Source organism: Mobula birostris, chromosome 3 (genome assembly GCF_030028105.1).
Source record: "Mobula birostris isolate sMobBir1 chromosome 3, sMobBir1.hap1, whole genome shotgun sequence".
NCBI lineage: Eukaryota > Metazoa > Chordata > Chondrichthyes > Myliobatiformes > Myliobatidae > Mobula > Mobula birostris.
Genome location: NC_092372.1, coordinates 119,445,205 through 119,468,522, shown reverse-complemented (window position 1 = coordinate 119,468,522; position 23,318 = coordinate 119,445,205). Strand labels below are relative to the sequence as shown.

Genomic DNA, 23,318 nt, shown 5'->3' with positions numbered 1-23,318 from the left:
TTCATGCAAATGTTCAGCTTAAATAATCCATCATTTCCAATGTTAGTCTATTTGTTATGTAGCACAAATGCAAATATTTCTGGGGCTCAAAAAAATAGAGAGAGATATTTTGAGGCCCAAACAATAATTAACATTCACATTCTACAATTGCAACATATTCAACATGGAGCAGCTCCATCTACTAATGAAATTTCTGAGAAAAATCTTACCTCTGCCATTACATTTCCCAATGTATCCAATCCCATTTGCTTAAGTGATACGTGTTTACTGTGAGCACATAGCAGCAGAAACCTCAGGCACGTTCGGTTAGCTAGTAACTTGGCATTCCCTTCTTCCATGGACAAATTGTGGATAATAACAGCTATCTGCAACACCCTTTGTCCTTCCAGGTCATTGATTCCCAATTTCTGTGGAGGGTGGAACAAGACAGAGTCCCGTCCATCATCGCTAGCAGCTTCTAGTGTTGAGGCAAACAATGGAACAAAGTTTTTTCCATCATTTTGACATCCAAGGCCATTATTGAACAGTATGAAATAAATATTTTGACATCTTTGCTAAGAAGCATTAATTCGAATATAAAATTATATTATTCTTTCATTACCACAACACAAATGATTAAAAAAAAAAGGTGTTAAAACAATTTAAATACCATACATCCCATTATGGGGAATTATCACAATGCATTTAATATTTGTTCTTTTAACTCACTTACAAACAAAAGTCAATAAAGTACACCACGTCAATTTTATGGAATCAGTTACAATTTCCTATATGTAGTAAATGCACAAATTATTTTCATCAAGGGAGATACATGTCAAAAAGAGCAGTAACATAAAGGGCGATTGATTGCACAGAGTCTGACAGATACGACTGGTAGAAGGACCTACGTGTTAACCATATACAGTTCTAATTCTACACCAAACATACAGAAAATGAGGGAAAAAATCTTGTCTATACTTTTTTTTAATTCAATTTGAGCCTTCTCTTAAGATTTAGCATTTTTAATTTCAGAGAATAATGGATGTAATTAGGACTATACTGAATTAGCAGCTTGCACTGGAGCTGATCAATCTTGAATAGCTAACATCCTATCCACATGCAAAATGTAAAAACTGATAGAAGTGTAAATATTGTATAGCGCCACTCTGTATTGTAGATGTATGCTTCTAAAGACAGCAACACTTCACAATATCAGTCATATCAGGTCATCAAGTTACATCCAAACACCTTCCACAGAGAAGGGAAAAGGGAGATGCAGAGTGGCTATCTTTCACGAGTCATACAGCAGGGAAACAGGTCAGTCAGCCCGAAGTCCACACTGACCAGTGGGCACTCATTCACAGTAATCCCATCTTTCAGCATTTGTTCCATAGCCTTCTCTGCCTAGGCAATTTAAATGCTCTTTGGACACTTGTAAACTGTCAGCAACTCTTATTCCATCACCCACTCTGGCAGTGCATTCCAGATTCTTACCACTTTCTGGCTGAAAGCCTCCCCCTCAGATCTCCTACAAAGATCTTACCCTTTATATTAACTCTTTATCTTTTAGTTATATTCATCTCTGATAATGGCAAAAAAAATCCCACAGTATACTTGATGTATGCCCCTATTATTTTTATATGCCTCTATCATGTCCCCTCTTAACCTCCTCCATCTAGGGAAAACAAACGACCTCTCTGGTCACTCCTTGTAACTAAAACACTCCATTCCAGATAACTTAACAGTGTATCCTCATTGCACACATTCCAGCGCTATCACTTGCTTCCTATATAGTGCGGTGACCAGAATTGCATGCTGTCCCCAACTGAAGCCTAAAGCTTTGACAAGCTTCTACAGATGTGTGTTGGCGAGTATATTGACTGGCTCACCGAATCACAGCCCGATATGGAAACACCAATGCCCTTGAATGGAAAATCCTACAAAAAGTAATGGATAGGGCTCAGTTCATCATAGGTATAGTCCTCCCCACCATTGAGCACATCTACAAGAAGGGTTGCCCCAGGAGGGCATCATCAGGGACCCACCATCCAAGTCAATCTCTCTTCACACTGCTGCCATTAGGAAGAAGGTACAGGAGCCTCACGACTCACACTACTAGGTTTAAGAACGGTTATTACCCCTGAACAATCAAGCTCGTAAACAAAGGGGATAACTTCACTCTGCTTCACTTGCCCCATCATTGAAATGTTCCCACAACCTACTGAGTCACTTTCAAGCACTCTCATGTTCTCAATATTTATTGCTTATTTATTACTATTATTTCTTTCTTTTTGTATTTGCACAGTTTGTTGTTCTTTGCACATGGGCTGAATGTCCAACTAAGTGCAATATTTCATTGATTCTATTATGGATTTATTGAATATGCCTGCAAGAGAATGAATTTCAACATTGTATATGGTGACATCTATGTACTTTGATAATAAATTTAAGTTGAACTTTGAGGTTTAACCCATGTTTTATAAAGTTAGAGCATAATCTTCCTATTAATTTATTCTATGCCCCAAGTAAGGAAGTCCAGAACCCCACGTCTTCTTAACTAGGTTACCTATCTGTGCTGCCACCTTCAAGGATTTCTGGACTTGTATGTCAACGTCCCTTTGTTCCTCTATACTTCCTAGGCCCTTAGTCTTTCTACTTATGATGTATGTCCTAGCCTCATTAGTACTCCCAAAATCTATCACTCATATTTATCAGAATTAAATTCCAACTGCCATTTCTCAGCCCATTTCACCAATACATCAATAATCACTTTGTAGCCCAAGACTACCCTTCATATTATCATCCCACTGATCTTCATGGCATCTGTTCATTCAGATATCTCCAAGTAGTAGGTATAACACAAATATTGTCATTAAGCCATTTGTCCTCTCAGGTAGAAAATGCTCATTGGAATGAACATTTGATAATTTTTCTACGAAAGATACATTATCAAAGGTGGATAAGCTCTTCAGCTCCAACTTCACTCGCACTGAACAACGAATCAAGCAGCAGGTTGAACAAAGGACTGCCACAATTGTGGCTTATGAAGTACACAGGCCCTTTACTACTACCAGTGTTACAAAACACATTCTGTACAAACAACTGGCACCAACTGTTTCAATATAATTTGGAGCACCTTCTAGAATATAAATATGTCTAGCAGAATCTCTATTTAATAAGCAATACCTATACAAGACTGATTAATATATGGCTACAAAAATAAATATAAATTTTATGAAACCTAAATCAATTTTTCAACATGTAATCATACTTAAAATATTAATGAGATTAAACACATTGTTTCTGATGCTGAGTGCTATAATGTTAACCATAATCTTTTCCCTTTCTTTCTAATTTTAAAATGCTCTGTGGCTTTCTGTCAATAGGTGGAGCTACCACGCTACATCTGCTACAATTTACATTTTTCAAACAAAATTCAGCATTCATTTCATTCTTAACATAAAATGACTCCAATTTTCTTGTTTCGCCTAATTAGTCCAGAAAGGCAGTCACAATCATGAGATTAACTGCTTCAAATTCAGTCTGTGGCCAGGAACAAGAGGGCTGACTGCAAGTGAAGCAGGTGGGTGGATCCAAGAGGTAATACCAGAGAAACCTCAGCCCTTGAGCTCGTTCGGCAGTTCTGAGTTTGCTTCTTCCTGTGAGGATGAGAGTGGTGGCTCTAGAAAGAATGAACAACTAAACCATGGCACCAGGGTTCAGGGAGCCATTCAAGAGGGAGGAGAGAAGAAAAATGTAGTTGTAACTGGGGATAGTAGTCAGGAAAAGAGAGACAATTCTCTGTTGCAAGGATCGAGAGTCCCGAAGGCTGTGTTGCTTGTCTGGTACCTGGGTTCAGAACATTTCATCTGACCTGCAGAGGATTTGGGGGAAGATCCAATTGCATTGTTTCAACGATGTAGGAAGAACAAGGAAAGAGGTTCTGCTGAGGGAATTTGAGCAGATAGAGGCAAATTAAGATGCAGACCCAGAAAATTAATCATCTCTGGATTATGCAAATTGGCACAGGGTTAATAAAATCAGAGAGCTAAGTGCATGGTTCAAAGATTGGTCTGGTAGAAGTGAGTTTGAATTCATGGTACACTGGCACCAGTAGTGGGGAAGAAGGGAGCTGTTCCGATGGGACAGACTCTACTTCAACTATGCGGGATCAGGGTACTGGTGAATCACATAATCAGGGGTTTGGATAGGGCTTTAAACTAAATATTAGGAGTGGTGAGTTCAACAGCTTTGAAAAATATGGATAAAGTAAAAGGGAAGGAGAGTGCAGGACAGGTTACTAAAGTTTCTAGAATAAAGACAAAAAAGTTTAGAAAGGTATAAAATTTAATTCAGGCAACTGGAGACAAAATTGAAAAGAAGGGTGGTAAATACAGGGGTGAAAGTGTTACACTTAAATGCACACAGTATACAGAATAAGGTAGATCATCTTGTACCACAGATAGAAATTGGCAAGTATGATGTTGTGGGAATCACAGAATCGTGGTTGAAAGAAGATTACAGCTGAGACCTTAACATCCAAGGACACACATTGCATTCAAAGGACAGGCAGGTAGGCAGGAAGGTTTGCTGGTAAAAACTGAAATCAATTCCTTAGAAAGAAGTGGCACAAGATCAGACCATGTAGACTCCTTGTCGGTATAGAGTTAAGAAACCACAAGGGTAAAAAGACCCTGATGGGTGTTATATACAGGCCTCCGAACAGTAGCCAGGAGATGGAGTACAATTTACAAGAGGAGATAGAAAAGACATGTAAAAAGGGTAATATTATGAAGGATATAGAGGATTTCAGTATGCAGGTAGATTCTTAAAAGTCAATTTGATGCTAGATCCCAAGAGAAGGAATTTGTACAATGTCTATGAGATGGCTTTTTAGAGCAGGTTATGGTTGAGCCCACTAGAGAAAAGGCAAAAATAGATAGAGTGTTTTGTAATGAACCAGATTTGATTAGGGAGCCCAAGGTAATAGAACCTTTACAAGGCAGAGATCGTAGTAAGATAGAATTCACTCTGCAGTTTGATGGAGAAGCTAAAATTATATGAGTCAGTATTACATATGAGTAAAGATAACTACAGAGGCATGATATAGAAGCTGGCCAAAGTTGGTTGGAAAGAGCACTAGCAATGATGACAATAGAGCAGCAAAGGCCAAAGTTTTTGGAAGTAATTCAAAAGATACAGGATTGGTACATTCTCAAAGCAGCAGCATTCTAAATGGAAAGTGAAGCAAATGTGGCTGACAAATAAAAGACACCATAAAAGCAAAATGTGTGAGTAATTCAATGGAATAAGGGAAATTACAATGGCATGAGGGGAACTGGAAAGAGATACTAGCAGGAAGGACAGCAGAGCAGCCATGGCTGGAGTTTCTGCAAGAAATAAGCGAAGTGCAAGACAGATACATTCCAAATAAGAAGAAATTTTCAAATGGAAGAAGGACACTACCATGGCTGACAACTGAAGTCAGAGCCAAAGTAAAAGCAAAAGAGAGGGCATACAAGGAAGCCAAAGCTACTGGGAAGAGAGAGGATTGGGAAGCTTTTAAAAACTTGCAGAAGGAAACTAAGAAGGTCATTAGAAAGGAAGGAAGCTGACTAATATCAAAGAAGATACTAAAAGCTTTTTTAAGCATATAAAGGGTAAAAGAGAGATTGGAGGCATTAACGATGATTGTTCTAGAATGGATAAGATTCTGGCATTGTACCAGATGACTGGAAAATTGCAAATGTTCCTCTGCTATTTAAGAAGGATGGGAAGCAGCAGAAAAGAAACTATAGACCTGTTAGCCTGATATCAGTGATTGGGAAGTTTTTGGAATCGATTGTTAGGGATGAGATTACGGAGCACCTGGAGACACAAGATAGGTGAAAGGCAGTATGGTTTCCTGAAAGGAGAGTCCTGCCTGACTAACCTGCTGCAATTTTTTTGAGGACATAAGAAGCAGGGTAGACAAAGGGGATACAGTAGATGTGGTGTACTTGGATTTTCAGAAGGTCTTTGACAAGGTGCCGCACATGAGGCTGCTTAACAAGATAGGAGCCCATGGAATTACAGGGAAGTTACTAGCATGGGTGGAGCATTGGCTGATCAGCAGAAAACAGAAAGTGGGAATAAAGGGATCTTATTCTGGCTGGCTGCCAGTTACCAGTGGAGTTCCACAGGGATCGGTGCTTTTTACGATGTATGTCAATGATTTGGATTATGGGATTAATGGATTTGTGTCTAAATTTTCTGATGATACAAAGACAGGTGGAGGAATGGGTAGCATTGAGGAAACAGCGAGCCTGCAGAGAGACTTAGATAGTTCAGGGGAATGGGCAAAGAAGTGGCAAGTGAAATACAATGTTGGAAAGTATATGGTCATGCACTTTGGTGGAAGAAATAAATGGGCAGACTATTATTTAGATGGGGAAAGAATTCAAAATGCAAAGGGACTTGGGAGTCCTTGTGCAGGATACCTTAAAGGTTAACCTCCAAGTTGAGTCGATGGTGAAGAAGGTGAATGTAATGTTGGCATTCATTTCTAGAGGTACTATAGAATATAAGGGCAGGGATGTGATGTTGAGGCTCTGTAAGGCACTCGTGAGACCACACTTGGAGCATTGTGTGCAGTTTTGGTCTCATTTTAGAAAGGATATACTGACTTTGGAGAGAATTCAGAGAAGATTCACCAGAACGATTCCAGGAATGAAAAGGTTACCGTATGAGGAACATCTACCAGCTCTTGGGCTGTAATTTCTGCAGTTCAGGAGAATGAGGGGGGACCTCCTAGAAACATTTAGAATGTTAAAAGGCCTGTACAGATTAGATATGGCAAAGTTATTTCCCACAGTAGGGGAGTCTAGGACAAGAGGGCACGACTTCAGGATTGAAGGACGTCCATTTAGAACAGAGATGTGGGAAATTACTTTAGTCACAGGGTGGTAAATCTGTGGAATTTGTTGCCATGAGCAGCTGTGGAGGCTAAGTCTTTGGATGTATTTAAGGCAGAGACAGATAGGTCCTTGTATAGGGAAAAGGTAGGGGAGTGGGGATGACTGGAAGAATTGATTGAATGACGGAGCAAACTCAATAGGCCAAATGGCCTATTTCAGCTCCTATATCTTATGGTCTAAAAGAGGGTATATAATACAGCAAAAATTGGTGTGAAGATAAGCAAGTGAAAATTGGAAAATTAATGTGAGGATTGGCAAGATTTAAAAACAGAATGTAACTAAAAAAGCAATAGATTACCATTATTTCTCACATGTACATTGAAACGTCGAACCTTAGAGTGAAATGTATTTTTGCATCAATGTCCAACACAATACAAGGATGTGCTTCCTGCACCAACTTTATCCATCTTTATCATAATTCTTATGTCTTTGCAATGTGGGAAGCAACTGGAGCACCAACAGGAAACTCGCACAGTTAAGGCAGAGAACATCCATGGCGTGAAACTTCTTACAGACAACGATGGGAATTGAACCCTGATCACTGAAGCTGGAAAGCTTAGCACTAAGCGTTATGTTACCATGCTGCGAGAAAAGATGAAATATGAAGTAAGTCAGCCAATAATATAAAAAGAGGATATCAGAAACTTTTTCAGATATATAAAGTGCACAAGAGAATTAAGTGTGAACTTCAAATTACTGGAGAGGTAAGCATGGGGGCCAAAGAAATGGCGAACAAACTGAGTACATGTTTTGTGTCAGTCTTCACTGTGGAAGACACTCGCAGCATGCCAGAAATTTGAGTGTGTCAGGGGCAGAAGTAAGTGTAATCACAATTACTAAAGAGAAATTACTTGTGAAGCTGAGGGTCTGAAGGTGGATAAGTCACCTGGACCAGGTGGACTATACCCGAGAGTTTTAAAAGAGGTAACTAAAGAGATTGTGGAGGCATTAGTAATGATCTTTCAAGAATCACTAAATTCTGGAATGGTTCTGGAAGACTGGAAAGTTGCAAATGTCACTTCCCTCTTCAAGAAAGGAGGAAGGCAAAATGCAGGAAATTATATGCCAGGTAGTCCAACTTCAATGATTGAGAAGAAGTTGGAGTCCATTATTAAGGATGAGGTTTCATTGAACTTGGAGGCACATGATAAAGTAGGCCAAGGTCAGCATGATTTCCTTATATAGGGAAAGCATCAAAGGTTATGGGGAGAAGGCAAGAAGAATGGAGTTGAGAAGGTAAATCAATCAGCTTCAATCAAATGGCAGAGCAGGCTCAGTGGGAAAATGACTTAATTCTGCTCCTATGTCTTATGATCTAAAATATATCTTAATACCTCTCAAATATTGCTCCACTGTTTTTAGCCTTCATCCCATCAAGGCAGGGTGTTATTGCAAAAGCCTCTTCTTGAACCTCCACCAACATAACATGCCCTCTTCTCAGTGTTACCATCAGGTAGGAGGGTACAGGAGCCTGAAGGCACACACTCAACGATTCAGGAACAGCTTCTATATTATCATGTATTGCATTGTACTGCTGCTGCAAAGTTAACACCCCATATGCCAGAGATATTAAACCTGATCCTGATCCTTAATCAACACATTCTAAACTGATTTTCTCCATTAATGGATCTAGTTCTAAAGACTTCTATTTTATAAGATACATTCCTACACAGGATTCCTTTCCAAGTAAAATTTTTACCTTACAACACAAGAGACTGTTGAGCAAATGCTCATAAACCTTTAGGACTGTTGACCTGTATTGTTTAACTGTTTATTTTTGCCATCGCCATTGCTATTTATCAACTCTGTCTTACCTTTAGATTTGTGATTTTTATCTCCAACGAGCTCCCGGACTTCTTGGTCTTCAACAGTATCTTTCCAAAACTGTTAACAATTTTCTGAGTTTAGTATTTTCAGGATACCACCATGTTAGATATAAATCATTCCAACTATTTCAGTTTCCAAAGTGAATGCATTCATATATTAATGTTTACGTTATAAATTTCCTTTTTAACCTTTGTTTTACATTGAAACTTAAACTTTAAGCAAATTTAGTTTTCCAAAATCAGACCTCTTAAAAATTCTTTAATGCATCGTGTACTTAAAAAATATATAATATTAAACATTCAGCTAAGTGACAAAATTACACATTTCCGTACACATGGTTAATGCAAAGAACTCCAAATTGGGTAAACAAAGTAAAATGTAATATAACTAATAGAACAAATTTCACTATAAAAAGCTATCATTTAAAAAAAATACTAAATGGTTTGATACAATTTAACAAATTGCATATTTTGATGGCAGAGTGAACTTCATAACAAGGGACACAGAGACACTGCAGATGCTAGAAATCTGGATGCACACACAAAATTCAGGAGGAACTCAGGCCAGGCAGCATCTCTGGAGGAAGATGAACAGTTGATGTTTTGGGCCGCAATACTTCATCAGGACTGAAAGGAAAGGGGCAGGCCAAAATAACAGTAGAATAGCGGGACAGGGAGAAGCAGGAGCAGGTAATTGGTGGATCTAGAGGGGGAAGGCAGGAGGGTGAGGGAGTGGGAGGGGGAGGGGTAAGGAATAATAAGAGAAGTGATAGCTAGGGGAAGCAAATGGCTGAAGAAGGAATCTGATAACAGAAGACAATAGACCTGTATCCAGTCTACTGTATCCTACAATAATTCTAACTTCCAATAAACTCTTCTCTTATTCTTCTAACCTCTGCTCAATCTCTCCTACAACAAACCCATTATCCTTGGAACTAGTTAGTGAATCTTCACTGAACTTTCTCTAAGCCTAGAATATCCTTTTTGGAAAGGCATTCAGAATTTAAAAATATTCCCTGTGCAAGTCCTATATAATTGCAGTTGGATATCCGTATTTCTGTACTCAAATGTACTTTAATAAAAGCTAATACAGTATTTGCTGTCCTAATCGCTTGACTGCACCTGCATTTAGCTTTAAGCAAGTTGTGTACCTGGACAGCTAGGTCCTTTCAAAAATGAAGATCACCCAAATCACTCAACATTTAAAAAAATAATCTGATGTTGTCCGTTTTGGGCACAAAGTAGATAACGTCTCATTTTTCCACACTGTATTACATCGCTCATTGTCCTGGCCACTCACTCAGTTTGTATTTCCTTGAAGATTCTTTACATCCTTCTTCCTACTCAAAATCCCACCTAGTTTTGTATCATCAGCAAACTTGGAAACATCAACACGAGGAATTCTGCAGATGCTAGAAATTCAAGCAACACACATCAACGTTGCTGGTGAACGCAGCAGACCAGGCAGCATCTCTAGGAAGAGGTACAGTCGACGTTTCGGGCTGAGACCCTTCGTCAGGACTAACTGAAGGAAGAGTTAGTAAGAGATTTGAAAGTGGGAGGGGGAGGGGGAGATCCAAAATGATAGGAGAAGACAGGAGGGGGAGGGATGGAGCCAAGAGCTGGACAGTTGATTGGCAAAAGGGATATGAGAGGATCATGGGACAGGAGGCCCAGGGAGAAGGAAAAGGGGGAGGGGGGGAAAAACCCAGAGGATGGGCAAGCAGTATAGCCAGAGGGACAGAGGGAGAAAAAGGAGAGAGAGAGAAAGAGTGTGTGTATATAAATAAATAACGGATGGGGTACGAGGGGGAGATGGGGCATTAGCAGAAGTTAGAGAAGTCAATGTTCATGCCATCAGGTTGGAGGCTACCCAGACGGAATATAAGGTGTTGATCCTCCAACCTGAGTGTGGCTGCATCTTTACAGTAGAGGAGCTGTGGATAGACATATCAGAATGGGAATGGGATATGGAATTAAAATGTGTGGCCACTGGGAGAACCGGCTTTCTCTGGCAGACAGAGAGTAGGTGTTCAGCAAAATGATCTCCCAGTCTGCGTCGGGTCTCGCCAATATATAGAAGGCCACATCAGGAGCACCGGACGCAGTATATCACCCCAGCTGACTCACAGGTGAAGTGTCGCCTCACCTGGAAGGACTGTCTGGGGCCCTGAATGGTGGTAAGGGAGGAAGTGTAAGGGCATGTGTAGCACTTGTTCTGCTTACAAGGATAAGCGCCAGGAGAGAGATCAGTGGGGAGGGATGGGGGGGGGGGACGAATGGACAAGGGAGTTGCGTGGGAGCGATCCCTGCAGAAAGCTGGGGGGGGGGGAGGGAAAGATGTGCTTAGTGGTGGGATCCCGTTGGAGGTGGCGGAAGTTACGGAGAATAATATGTTGGACCCGGAGGCTGGTGGGGTGGTAGGTGAGGACCAGGGGAACCCTATTCCTAGTGAGGTGGCAGGAGGATGGAGTGAGAGCAGATGTGTGTGAAATGGGGGAGATGCGTTTGAGAGCAGAGTTGATGGTGGAGGAAAAGAAGCCCCTTTCTTTAAAAAAGGAGGACATCTCCCTCGTCCTGGAATGAAAAGCCTCATCCTGAGAGCAGATGCGGCGGAGACAGAGGAATTGCGAGAAGGGGATGGCATTTTTGCAAGATACAGGGTGAGAAGAGGAATAGTCCAGATAGCTCTGAGAGTCAGTAGGCTCCAGATAGCTGTGAGAGTCAATAGGCTGCTTTGTCACAAATTCTGCACATATATTGTTTTTAAAAAAGGCAAATCCAATTTTAACTTCCACAGTTATCATAATGGGATTGTTTATCCAGACACCTTGATTAAGTTACTTGACTGATTAGTGTGACACCAAAATGCCCCATAGAGCACCGTACTGTATATAAAATAAAATATGGCAGTCTATTTTCAAATCAGGTAGGCTCACTTTGAAGTTAAAAACACAAAGCTGGCAATTATGCAATGTTAATTGTGATCCAGCTGGAAGCTCCTATTCCTCATATTCCTTCCATGTACAGGTAAGTACTGCTGTCTGATCTCCACACAGAGAAATTCACCAGTTGGCAGATGTTTTACTTGTAATGGAACTGTATTATGTGTGATTAGTTTCAGGGCAAAACATCAGTAATAGGTTCCTTACAGAATATAAACTCCTAGTTTATACAATCTGAAGGTCAAGAGAACTTAAAACTCAATTTAAAACAAAAAATACAGCAAATACTCAGCAGGTGAAGCACCACCTGTGGATACAGAAATACAGGTAAATATTTCAGAAACGCTGTTAGCCTGTAACAAATATCTCTTGATCTGTTGAGTATCTCCCAGCATTTCTTGATTTTATTTTCAAACTTTCATAGCATCTACATTTATTTGCTTTGATACGACTTAAATTTCTTAGATTACATTTCAGTTAATTCTCTTTGTACTTAAATCTGCATGTAGAAGCTAAGGGGAGCAGGGGGAGACTTTTGTTCTTATTTTGCTAATTAAATTCTAATCACTGTTGTAAAAATCCTTGTTTTATTGCTAAACTGATAGCATAATCTATTATATTTGGAACAGAGCACCTAATCAGAAAAGTTTTGTATATTTAAATTAATGTCAATTATTATTTAAGTTAATTTAAATATATTACAAAACTTTTAATAATAATTAAGAATCACGCCTCCTTAAGATCACATCACAAATTGCTCAGCTGATGGCTGCCATCATGAGAAAATGCTAACAAATAAGTCAATAAGTACCTTTGCCTAATATACTAGGCTCCAAGTCATAAAGCTTAGACTCTCATCTTCCTCTTTACCCAAATGTAAACCCCTAATTTAGTTGCTGTCAGCAGTCAACAACATACTCAAGAGCTGAATCTGATACAGGAATGTTTCTGTCTGGCCCATTGACTAACCAGGCTTACCACTTCCCAAGCATCACTTACTTACTGCAGCATTGTTTCCCTTAAAGTTCACCTCAGATTGTGTGGCTCTGCTACATGCAGAGCCTCCTGTTGGAAAAAGCAACCCAACTCAAAAGATCTGACAGCTGGTTAAATTTCACAGCCAGATTTACAGCCATCAAGCGGCTTTGTGAATGAAAATACTCAAACACTTACTAGATTCTTAACGCCTTTCAAAATTAATCACATTATTAAAATGAAATATGGTTAATATCTTATAAACATTAAAACACCTGAAATCTAAAAAGAATTAAATCCATTTAAATACATCTATGCCAGCAATACATTTAATTCAACTCAATTCATTTAAGAAAATGCAAACACTCTGAAGTTTATCCACTTCCTTGGAAGCTATACGTTATTAAAATGATTGGAGTCAGTGAATCAGCAACAAACCTAATCTGAAGTAGATTCAGCACCAGAATTCCCTGATGCATCTGCTAGGAAACAGTAGAAATTAGCACTTGGTCAATCCATGAGGAGTTCAACATTCGTGAATAAGTGGGATAATAATAGTCAGGGTTTCTCAACAAGCTCAGCAATTCACAATTACACTAAGTTATCTGGACTGCCAATAATGCACTCGCCCAAAAAAAGCTGTACCCCATTTGTAGTAAAGTCTACTGAGTATTGGAAGGTGAATAGTTTTCAAATTCATTGGGCGTTGCAACATTCTTTTTGTATTATTGTAAGGGACTTATCAGCATTTGGGGATCATATTCCACAATTTAGTGCTCCATAGTAGTGTGGTGGTAGGCGCAATGCTTTATAATACCAGCAACGGGGTTCAGTTCCCACTACTGTCTTTGGGAAGTTTGTACATTCTTTGTGACCACATGGGCTTCCTCTGGTGCTCTGGTTTCCTCCCACAGTCCAAAGGTGTATGGGTTGGTAGGTTCAAACACAAAAAAATACTACTGATACCCTTTATGAACTCACTGATTCTCCCAACTGCCTGGACTACACCTCGCCCCACCCTGTCACTTGTGAAACTACCAACCCCTTCTCTCAGTTCCTCCGTCTCTGCCACATCTATTCTCAGCACTCCAGAACTAATGAGATGTCCTCCTCCTTCAAAGGAAGGAGTTTTACTTCCTTCACCATCATCATTGCCCTCATCTGCATCTTTTCCATTTGGCACACGTCTGCCCTCGCCCCATCCTCACACCATTCCACCAGGGACAGTTTCTTCGTCCTTATCTACCACCCCCTAGCCTCTGAAACAGCATATAATTCTCCGTAACTTCCACCATCTCCAATAGAATCCCACCACTAAGCACACTTTGCCCTCTCTCCCACTTTCTGGCAGGGATAGCTCCCTACATGACCCCCTTGTTCATTCATTGCTCCTCACTGATCTCCCTCCTGGTACTTATCCTTGTAAGTGGAACTAGTGCCACACCTGCCCCTACCCCTCTTCCATCACTACCATTCACAGTCCTTTCAGGTAAGGCGAAATTCACCTGTCAGTCTGTTGGCTCCTCTACAGTATCCGTTGCTCCCGGTGTGGCTTCCTGTATATCGTTGAGACCCAATGTAGATAGGAAGACCACTTAATTGAGCACCTACCCTCTGTCCACCAGAAAAAGAGGGATGTCCTGGTGGCTACCCATTTCAATTCTACTTCTCATTCTGACACGGCAGTCCATGGCCTCCTCTACTGCCATGATGGGGCCACACTTAGGTTGGAGCAACAACAACCTTAGTTCTGTCTGGCTAGCCTCCAACACTGATTTCTCAAACTTCCAATAATTGCCCCACTTCCCATTTTCCTCTCTCACCTATCTCTTTACTTGCCCATCATCTCCCTCTAGTGCTCCCTCCCCTTCCCTTTCTTCTATGGTCTTCTACCCTTGCCAATCAGATTGCCCCTTCTGCAGCCCTTTATCTCTTTCATCAATCAACTTCCCAGTTCTTTACTTCACCCCTTTCCCCCCACAGTTAAACCTATCACCTACTACCTTGTACTTCTTTCTCCTCTCACCCCACCTTCCTGCTCCTATCTCACCTTTTTTCTGGTCCTGATGAAGGGTCTTGGCCTAAAACATTCCGCTGGTAGGTTAATTGATCATTGTAAATTGTCCTGTGATTAGGTTAGAACTAAATTGGGGAGAGGGAGGTTGTTGGGAGGCACAGCTCAAAGGGCTGGAAGGACCTATCCCACACTATTTCTCAATAAATAAATAAATAAATTGCCCTTTTCCCCCCATAATACATACTGCAATAATCTCTTCAGTCCCAAAATAAACTGTCGTTTAAGCTCTTTCATACAGCAGATAAAGCAAAGAGATAAAAGTGGGAAGTTATATTTGTAATTTTGCATTATTAAAACATAAAACCATACAGAACAAGAACAGAAACAGGCCCCTTGGCTGACTACGTCTATGCCAATTCAAATTACATGGCTACCTGCTCATGGTGTATATCCACCCCTGCACCACGCCCCCCCGCCCAACCACCATTACCTGCCTGCACACATCTGTCTAAATGACTCTTAAACAGCACTGGTGTATCTGCTTCCACCAGCTCCCCTGCAGCCTATCCAGTCACCTGTTACTCAACTGTGCAAAAAAAACTTGCTTTGTACATCTCCTTTAAACTTCCCTTCTCTCAACTTAAAGCTATACCCTCTTGTATTTTCCATTTCCAAAAGACCGACTAACTACCCTTCTCTGCCTTTCATTTTTATATAGTCTGTCAGCTCATCAATCACCCTCTAACATTCCAGAGAAAGCAATCCAAGCTTGTTCAATCTCTCTTATAGCGGATACTCTCTAAACCAGCAAAAGTTCCAGTGAACCTCTTCTGCACTCTCTCCAAACCAAGCTCTGGTCTACATTCTTTATGAAATGGAGACCAGAACTTCGTAACATTCTTATATTGGCTAAACAAAGCTGATACACTGCAACTTGGTGTGCCAACCCTTATAGTCAATCCCTTGGCCAATGAAGGCACCTTCTTTATCATCCCTTGCAATAGCCAATGACACTTCATTAGTTCTTCACTCAGCTCTGGATCACCTGGACAACAAAGATGCATACATCAGGATGCACACCAATGACAACTCAGCAGTCAACATTATCACCACCCCTCAAAACTTATCACTAAGCTGTAAGACCAGAGCCTCGATACCTTGTTTTGCAACTGAATCCTTGATATCCTCACTGCTGACCTAGTTCGTACAGATTGTCAACAACAACTCATCCACACTCACTATTCAGCACATATGCACCACAGGGCTGAGTACTTAACCCCACCCCACTTCCCACACACTCTTTTACTCCCTTTATACTTATGATTATATGGTCTGGTACATCTCTAATGCCATATTTAAGTTGGCTGACGACACCACTATTGTCGGACAAATTAAAGGTGGTGATGGATCATTACACAGAGGGGAGATTGAAAATCCGGTTGAGTGAGTAAGAGGTTATTGTTCTGGCACCAATGTCAGCAAAACCAAAGAACTGATTACCTTTGTTGGAAGAAGCCAGAGGTCCATAAGCTAGACCTCAGAAGGGAAACAGAAGGAGAGGGTAAGTAACTTTAAATTCCTTGGTATCGTCATATCAGAGCATCTGTCCTGAGACCAGCACAGAAGTGTTATCACGAAGAAGGCTTAAAAGCACCTCTACTTTCTTGGAAGTTTGCACAGAATTGGCATTTCGCCAAAAATGTTGACAAACTTCTGTAGATGCACAGTGGAGAGTATCCTAACTGGTTGTATCATGGACTAGGTGTGCAATCTTTTATGCTCAAGAATAGAAAAGGCTTCAAAAAAAAAAAAAAAATGATGGGATACAGCCCAGTGCATCACAGGTTAAGCCCTCCCTACCACCAAGCAGTTCACAGACCGCCTCCAAAAGATAGCAGCAGCCATTGTCAGTGAACCCCACCATCAAGGCCATGTCATCTTCTATTACCATCAGACAAAGGTACAGAAGCCTTACATCCCACACCACCAGGTTCAGGAACAATTATTTCTCTACAACTGTTACATGCTCAAGGAAATCTGTTTTTTTTGTGAGAATGATGTAATGGACTTTTGGAGGTCACCTGATGTGATTTTCCCACCGATGTGGGGTCACATGATGACATGTGCCCCATGACTATATAAGGGTCGACCCAAGTGACGCAGTTGGTTTTTGAGTTTGTAGATTTCCAGGTATTTTTTTTAATATATTTATATATATATATATATATATATATATATATATATACACACACATTTCAACAGAACCTCCGTTTCTGTTGCGTGTTTGTTTTTGTGACGCAGTTTCATTTTTAAAATGGAAGGTGCATTCTCTTACAAGATATTGTACTATTGAACTGGAGATTTGTGGCTGGAAGAGCCAATTTACTCAATTCCGACAGTTTTGAAGGGAGACTGAAGAACTCATCGAAGTGAAGGATCCAGAGAAGTCGGCATCGTTTGGCAGTTCAATAAAGAATCGACCTTATTAGAAACATAGAAACATAGAAAATAGGTGCAGGAGTAGGCCATTCGGCCCTTTGAGCCTGCACCACCATTTATTATGATCATGGCTGATCATCCAACTCAGAACACCGTCCCAGCCTTCCCTCCATACCCCCTGACCCCCGTAGCCACAAGGGCCATATCTAACTCCCTCTTAAAAATAGCCAATGAACTGGCCTCAACTGTTTCCTGTGGCAGAGAATTCCACAGATTCACCACTCTCTGTGTGAAGAAGTTTTTCCTAATCTCGGTCCTAAAAGGCTTCCCCTCTATCCTCAAACTGTGACCCCTCGTTCTGGACTTCCCCAACATCGGGAACAATCTTCCTGCATCTAGCCTGTCCAATCCCTTTAGGATCTTATACGTTTCAATCAGATCCTCCCTCAATCTTCTAAATTCCAACGAGTACAAGCCCAGTTCATCCAGTCTTTCTTCATATGAAAGTCCTGCCATCCCAGGAATCAATCTGGTGAACCTTCTTTGTACTCCCTCTATGGCAAGGATGTCTTTCCTCAGATTAGGGGACCAAAACTGCACACAATACTCCAGGTGTGGTCTCACCAAGGCCTTCTACAACTGCAGTAGTACCTCCCTGCTCCTGTACTCAAAACCTCTCGCTATAAATGCCAGCATACCATTCGCCTTTTTCACCGCCTGCTGTACCTGCATGCCCACTTTCAATGACTGGTGTATAATGACACCCAGGTCACGTTGCACCTCCCCTTTTCCTAATCGGCCACCATTCAGATAATAATCTGTTTTCCTATTTTTGCCACCAAAGTGGATAACTTCACATTTATCCACATTAAATTGCATCTGCCATGAATTTGCCCACTCACCCAACCTATCCAAGTCACCCTGCATCCTCTTAGCATCCTCCTCACAGCTAACACTGCCACCCAGCTTCGTGTCATCCGCAAACTTGGAGATGCTGCATTTAATTCCCTCATCCAAGTCATTAATATATATTGTAAACAACTGGGGTCCCAGCACTGAGCCTTGCGGTACCCCACTAGTCACCGCCTGCCATTCTGAAAAGGTCCCGTTTATTCCCACTCTTTGCTTCCTGTCTGCTAACCAACTCTCCACCCACACCAATACTGTGTGCTTTAAGTTTGCACACTAATCTCCTGTGTGGGACCTTGTCAAAAGCCTTCTGAAAATCCAAATATACCACATCCACTGGTTCTCCCCTATCCACTCTACTAGTTACATCCTCAAAAAATTCTATGAGATTCGTCAGGCATGATTTTCCTTTCACAAATCCATGCTGACTTTGTCCGATCATTTCACCGCTTTCCAAATGTGCTGTTATCACATCCTTGATAACTGACTCCAGCAGTTTCCCCACCACCGACGTTAGGCTAACCGGTCTATAATTCCCCGGTTTCTCTCTCCCTCCTTTTTTAAAAAGTGGAGTTACATTAGCCACCCTCCAATCCTCAGGAACTAGTCCAGAATCTAACGAGTTTTGAAAAATTATCACTAATGCATCCACTATTTCTTGGGCTACTTCCTTAAGCACCCTGGGATGCAGACCATCTGGCCCTGGGGATTTATCTGCTTTCAATACCTTCAATTTACCTAACACCACTTCCCTACTAACATGTATTTCGCTCAGTTCCTCCATCTCACTGGACCCTCTGTCCCCTACTATTTCTGGAAGATTATTTATGTCCTCCTTAGTGAAGACAGAACCAAAGTAATTATTCAATTGGTCTACCATGTCCTTGCTCCCCATAATCAATTCACCTGTTTCTGCCTGCAGGGGACCTACATTTGTCTTTACCAGTCTTTTTTTATTTTTATTTTTTTATTTTTTTATTGAGTCTTCGTCGGAAAGAACCTGCATCGAGATAACTCTTGTAAAAGGGCAATGAGTTCATGCAAAAAGACTCTCTCTCTAAAAGGAACTTAAGGTCAGTCAATTTAAACTGTTTAATTTCGGCATCGGGAATCCTGTGGACAGAACCGGCAGTAAAGGTGCGTCGGTGAAGAAATCCTTCTCCAGAGAAGTCTCTCCCAATTGAATGCGTAAAACTGTTGGACTTTTGAAGTTATCGCTTTAAGAACTATATCTGACTGTATCGCTTGAAGAACTGTTTCAGCATTTAAGAACCAGAGCCGAGTGAAGTTGATGAACGGCTGCATACCTGTTAACCTCCGGTTAAAGTTTTCGTTTGTTTTTTTTTCCTTTATCGTTTATACGTGTTTAATAAATGTTTGGTTGTTCTTATAAAACCTGTCCCGATTAATATTCATTGTTGCCGGTTACGTAACACAACCAATAGGCTCATAACTGCCATGGATAATTTTATTTACTACTACGCTGATGCATTTTTTATTAAGCACGGACTCACTCGGAAAGACTTTTTACAACTCCCATTCTCAATATTATTTACACAGTTTGTTTTCTTTTGCAATTGATGTTTATTAGTTTGTCTGCTTACGTATAGTTTTTTTTTGGAAAGTTTTATTTTATTTCTTCTTTTCCCCTTAAATATCTGCAAAGGAAGTTATTCTCAAGGTAGTACATAATAACATTTACCTACATCGATAATAAACTTACTTTGAACTCTATTTACTTGTTAGTATTGCTACTTGCAGGGAGCTAGGGACTTGCATTCCAAAATCCTTTTGTATATCAATGGCCCTGAAAATCCTGTTGTTTATTACATATTTTGCTCTTACATTGGACCTTCCAAAGCCCAACAGTGCAATCTTGTTTGGATTAAATTCTATTTGCCATTTTAATGTTCATGTTTCCAACTGGTCTATACCCTGCAGTATACTTTGACAAACTTCTTCTCTGTCTTCATCTCTACCAATTCTTGTGTTATCTGGAAGTTACCAATCACCAGACCTATATTTTCAGACAAATCATTTATATATATCACAAACCAAGATCTCAATACTGATCCTTGTAGAACACCAATGGTCACAGATATCCAGTCAGAGTAACAACCGTCTACCACTACCTTCTGTCTTCTATAGCTATGTCACTTTTGAATCCAATCTAATAAGTCACCATAGATCCCATGCGCTATGATTTTGGTTCAACCTACCTTGTTGTAACTTTTACTGAAGTCCATGTATACAGCATCTACTGCCCTATCCTCACCAATTACCTTTGTTGGCTTCTCAAACACTCAAAGTTCAAAGTACATAACAACCTTGAGATTCATCTCCTTATAGGCAGCCACAAGTCAAAGAAACCCAATAAAACCCATTAAAAAAGAATGCCAAACACATAATGCGCAAGAAAAAAAGAACAAATCATGCAAACAATAAAAAGTAAACAAATAACATTCAGAACTGAAGCTCATGAAAGTGAGTAGACAGTCACGAAAACAGTCATCACTGAAGCTGGTTTAGGAGCCTGTTAGGTGCAGGCCACCGTCTCAGTTCAGCATAGAGACAAGTAAACCATGCCAAGCAGCGAGCTGAATACCGGCCCATCCCTCTCCTCCAGCCCCAACACCATGACCTTTAATCTGGCCTGGCGCTTAAACTGCCCAAGCATTGGCTCGTTCCCTGCACTCAGACCTGGGCCCAGCTGCTTCAATATGCTCCCAGGCCCGTGCTCTGCTGCCTAGATTTGGCCCATACTTGACCTTTCCAATCTGGCCTGGCACTTAAATCAGTCAAACATCAGCTTATTCCTCACTCTCGGACCCAGGCTCTGCCCTTAAAGTCTTTCATTTCTTTCAAATCAAGTTTGTAATACATGATCTCCCCATACAAAGCCTTTTCCAGATGCAAACAGACCTTACCCTGAAGAATCTTCTTCAATATTTTCCCTGCCACTCACCAACCTATCATTTCTTATTCTTCCATTGCCCTTCTTAAACAAAGGAAAAACAAATGTTATTCTCCAGGCTCCTGCAACCTCACCTGTGGTTGAAGATGATACAAAGATCTCTGTCATAGCCCCTGCGATCTACTCTCTTGCCTCTCTCACTGACCTGGGATAAGATTCCATCAGGTCTTGGGGACTTTTCCATCGTAACATTCTGCAAGAGACCCAACTCCTCTTCCTCAACATCAACATGCCTAAAATATCAGCATTTCCCCTCCTAGATCTTAACATATACAACATCCTTCTACTTGGTGAATACTGATGAAAAGTAATCAGTTAGAACCTCACCACTTTCCTTTAGCTCCGTGCATAAATTCCCTCCTTTGTCCTTGAGTGTTCCTAACCTTGCCTCTAGTTATCTCTTATTTTTAATATACAAAAAGCCTTGGGAGATTTCCTTAATCCTATTCGCCGAGGACATTTCATGGCTCCTTTTAGATCTGTTGATTCTCTGCTTAATTTTTTCCTACTTCCTTTATGTACCTCAAGGGACATAACTGATTTCACTTCCTAAGCCTTTTATTGCCTTCTTTCTCTTTTTGACTAAATTTGCAGTTTCTCAACTATTATTACTGTCAAATTGTATCATCAGTCACCTAAAAGTGCACAGAATTAGATAGCCATGAAATTGTATACAATCATATCTAATTTATTCAGATAAGTTAGGGTGGCACATTAGCATGGCCCTATTAAAGCACCAGCAAACCAAGTTCAATTCTACCGCTGCCTATAAAGAGTTTGTCTGTCCTCCCCATGACCATGTGAGTTTCTTCCGGGTGCTTTGGTTTCCTTCCTATTTCCAAAGACAGGTTAGTAGGTAATTGGTCACATTGGTATAATTGGACAGGGCAGGTTCACTGCACTGGAAAGGCCTGCTACCATTGTATTTCTAAACAAAATAAGTAAAGCAAGGCTTTCAGATAAGTATCAGTACAATCTACACAGTGTTACAATTTTGTTAGATCTCTACTTGGATATGCAATGTAAAATACCAAAACCAGAGTCAGAATCATACAGCACAGAAACAGGACCTTCAACCCGAATCATATATGCCAACCGAGATTTCCACCTATGCTAATCTCTGAGCTTGCAGGTAATTACCTGATGTGGCTAATGGATTTTTTGCCTTAAGGAACCTCATTATATCAGCCACCAGGCCCTTTGAGCTCCCTACCAGTCTCAGATTTTTCATATTATCTGAGCACTGCCATTCATCCAGTAACTGCCAGCCCAAACCCCTATTTTTCTTCTCCATCAGATAGGGGCTTGACCACAGAGAACACTCCCAGCCTACAATAACATTGGTTTTCTGCATTTATCAACCAGTGATGTAATAGCCAAAATGAGCTCAGAATTTAAATCAACCACTGAAGGACTCATTAGATCTTTCACATTAGACAACTTCTTTTCCTCACTCTGCAGAAACGAGAGAACTTGTCTTTAAAGTCTCCACCCTCAGCTACAGGAAACTCTTCTCCAATTCTTCATGCACGCCTACATTTCTATCTTCTCTAAAAGTAAGGATGATCCATTGCCCTGCCTTTCCAGGTGCCCAATCGTACCAGACAGATCCACTCCAGCCCGTCCTTGCTAGTCTGGACTAACAGATTGATCAAAACACAGTTCAGTGAGGGTAACTTTCCCTAATACTTTAATTGCATTTAAAACCCTAATCAACAATTCATCCGGGCTGCAGATATCCACCCTGCTCAGAACATAAGCATTAGTTGTGGATAATCTCTATGAATAGCACCAAAGCTTAATCTCTGTGGCGTCCATAATCAAGTATCTTAATCACTTTCCCAAATACTAGTTTAAACACAGACTTAAACACACAAACCACTTAATCAATTCTTACAGTAAATACACAGTATTCAGAGAATCAAATTCCAAGCAAGCCCCCATAATGAAACCCCCTTTTACCGAGTATCTCTAGACACACAGCTCCTTAGCCTCTTGCTGACAGCCACTGGACTCACAGCCACCTGAACTCCATATGTCTAAGGTCAGTATGAATTGTATCCCACCAAAACCAGGAAGCTGCGATTTCTCGAACATCCAAACCCCAATCTGTGCAAAAACTGTAAATACTGTCCCCATGCAATTAGCTTTTGGGAAGAAGTAACAGATCATACACTGCATACAATTATAAAGGAAGTACATTTATAAATTTCACTTTATTGAACAGTCAGTAGGGAAAAAGAAAAGAAAAATATAAATAAAAAGGCCCATTACAATTAACCCAGTCCAAATATACAC

General features: G+C 40.6%; 1 protein-coding gene across 2 annotated transcripts in view; it reads right to left on the bottom strand.

The window, feature by feature from the left end:
* Positions 1–23,318, bottom strand: part of LOC140195241 (AT-rich interactive domain-containing protein 2-like) — a 385,533-nt gene that overhangs the window by 87,696 nt on the left and 274,519 nt on the right. Inside the window, exons 7-8 of one of the 2 annotated variants that reach the window (XM_072253261.1) lie at positions 8,750–8,819; positions 210–454 (exon numbers count right to left, since the gene is read on the bottom strand). In XM_072253261.1, the coding sequence (XP_072109362.1) occupies positions 210–454; positions 8,750–8,819 (315 nt within the window). Of the gene's footprint in view, positions 1–209; positions 458–8,749; positions 8,820–23,318 lie in introns of both variants that reach the window. The other variant, XM_072253260.1, reaches the window with a different exon arrangement.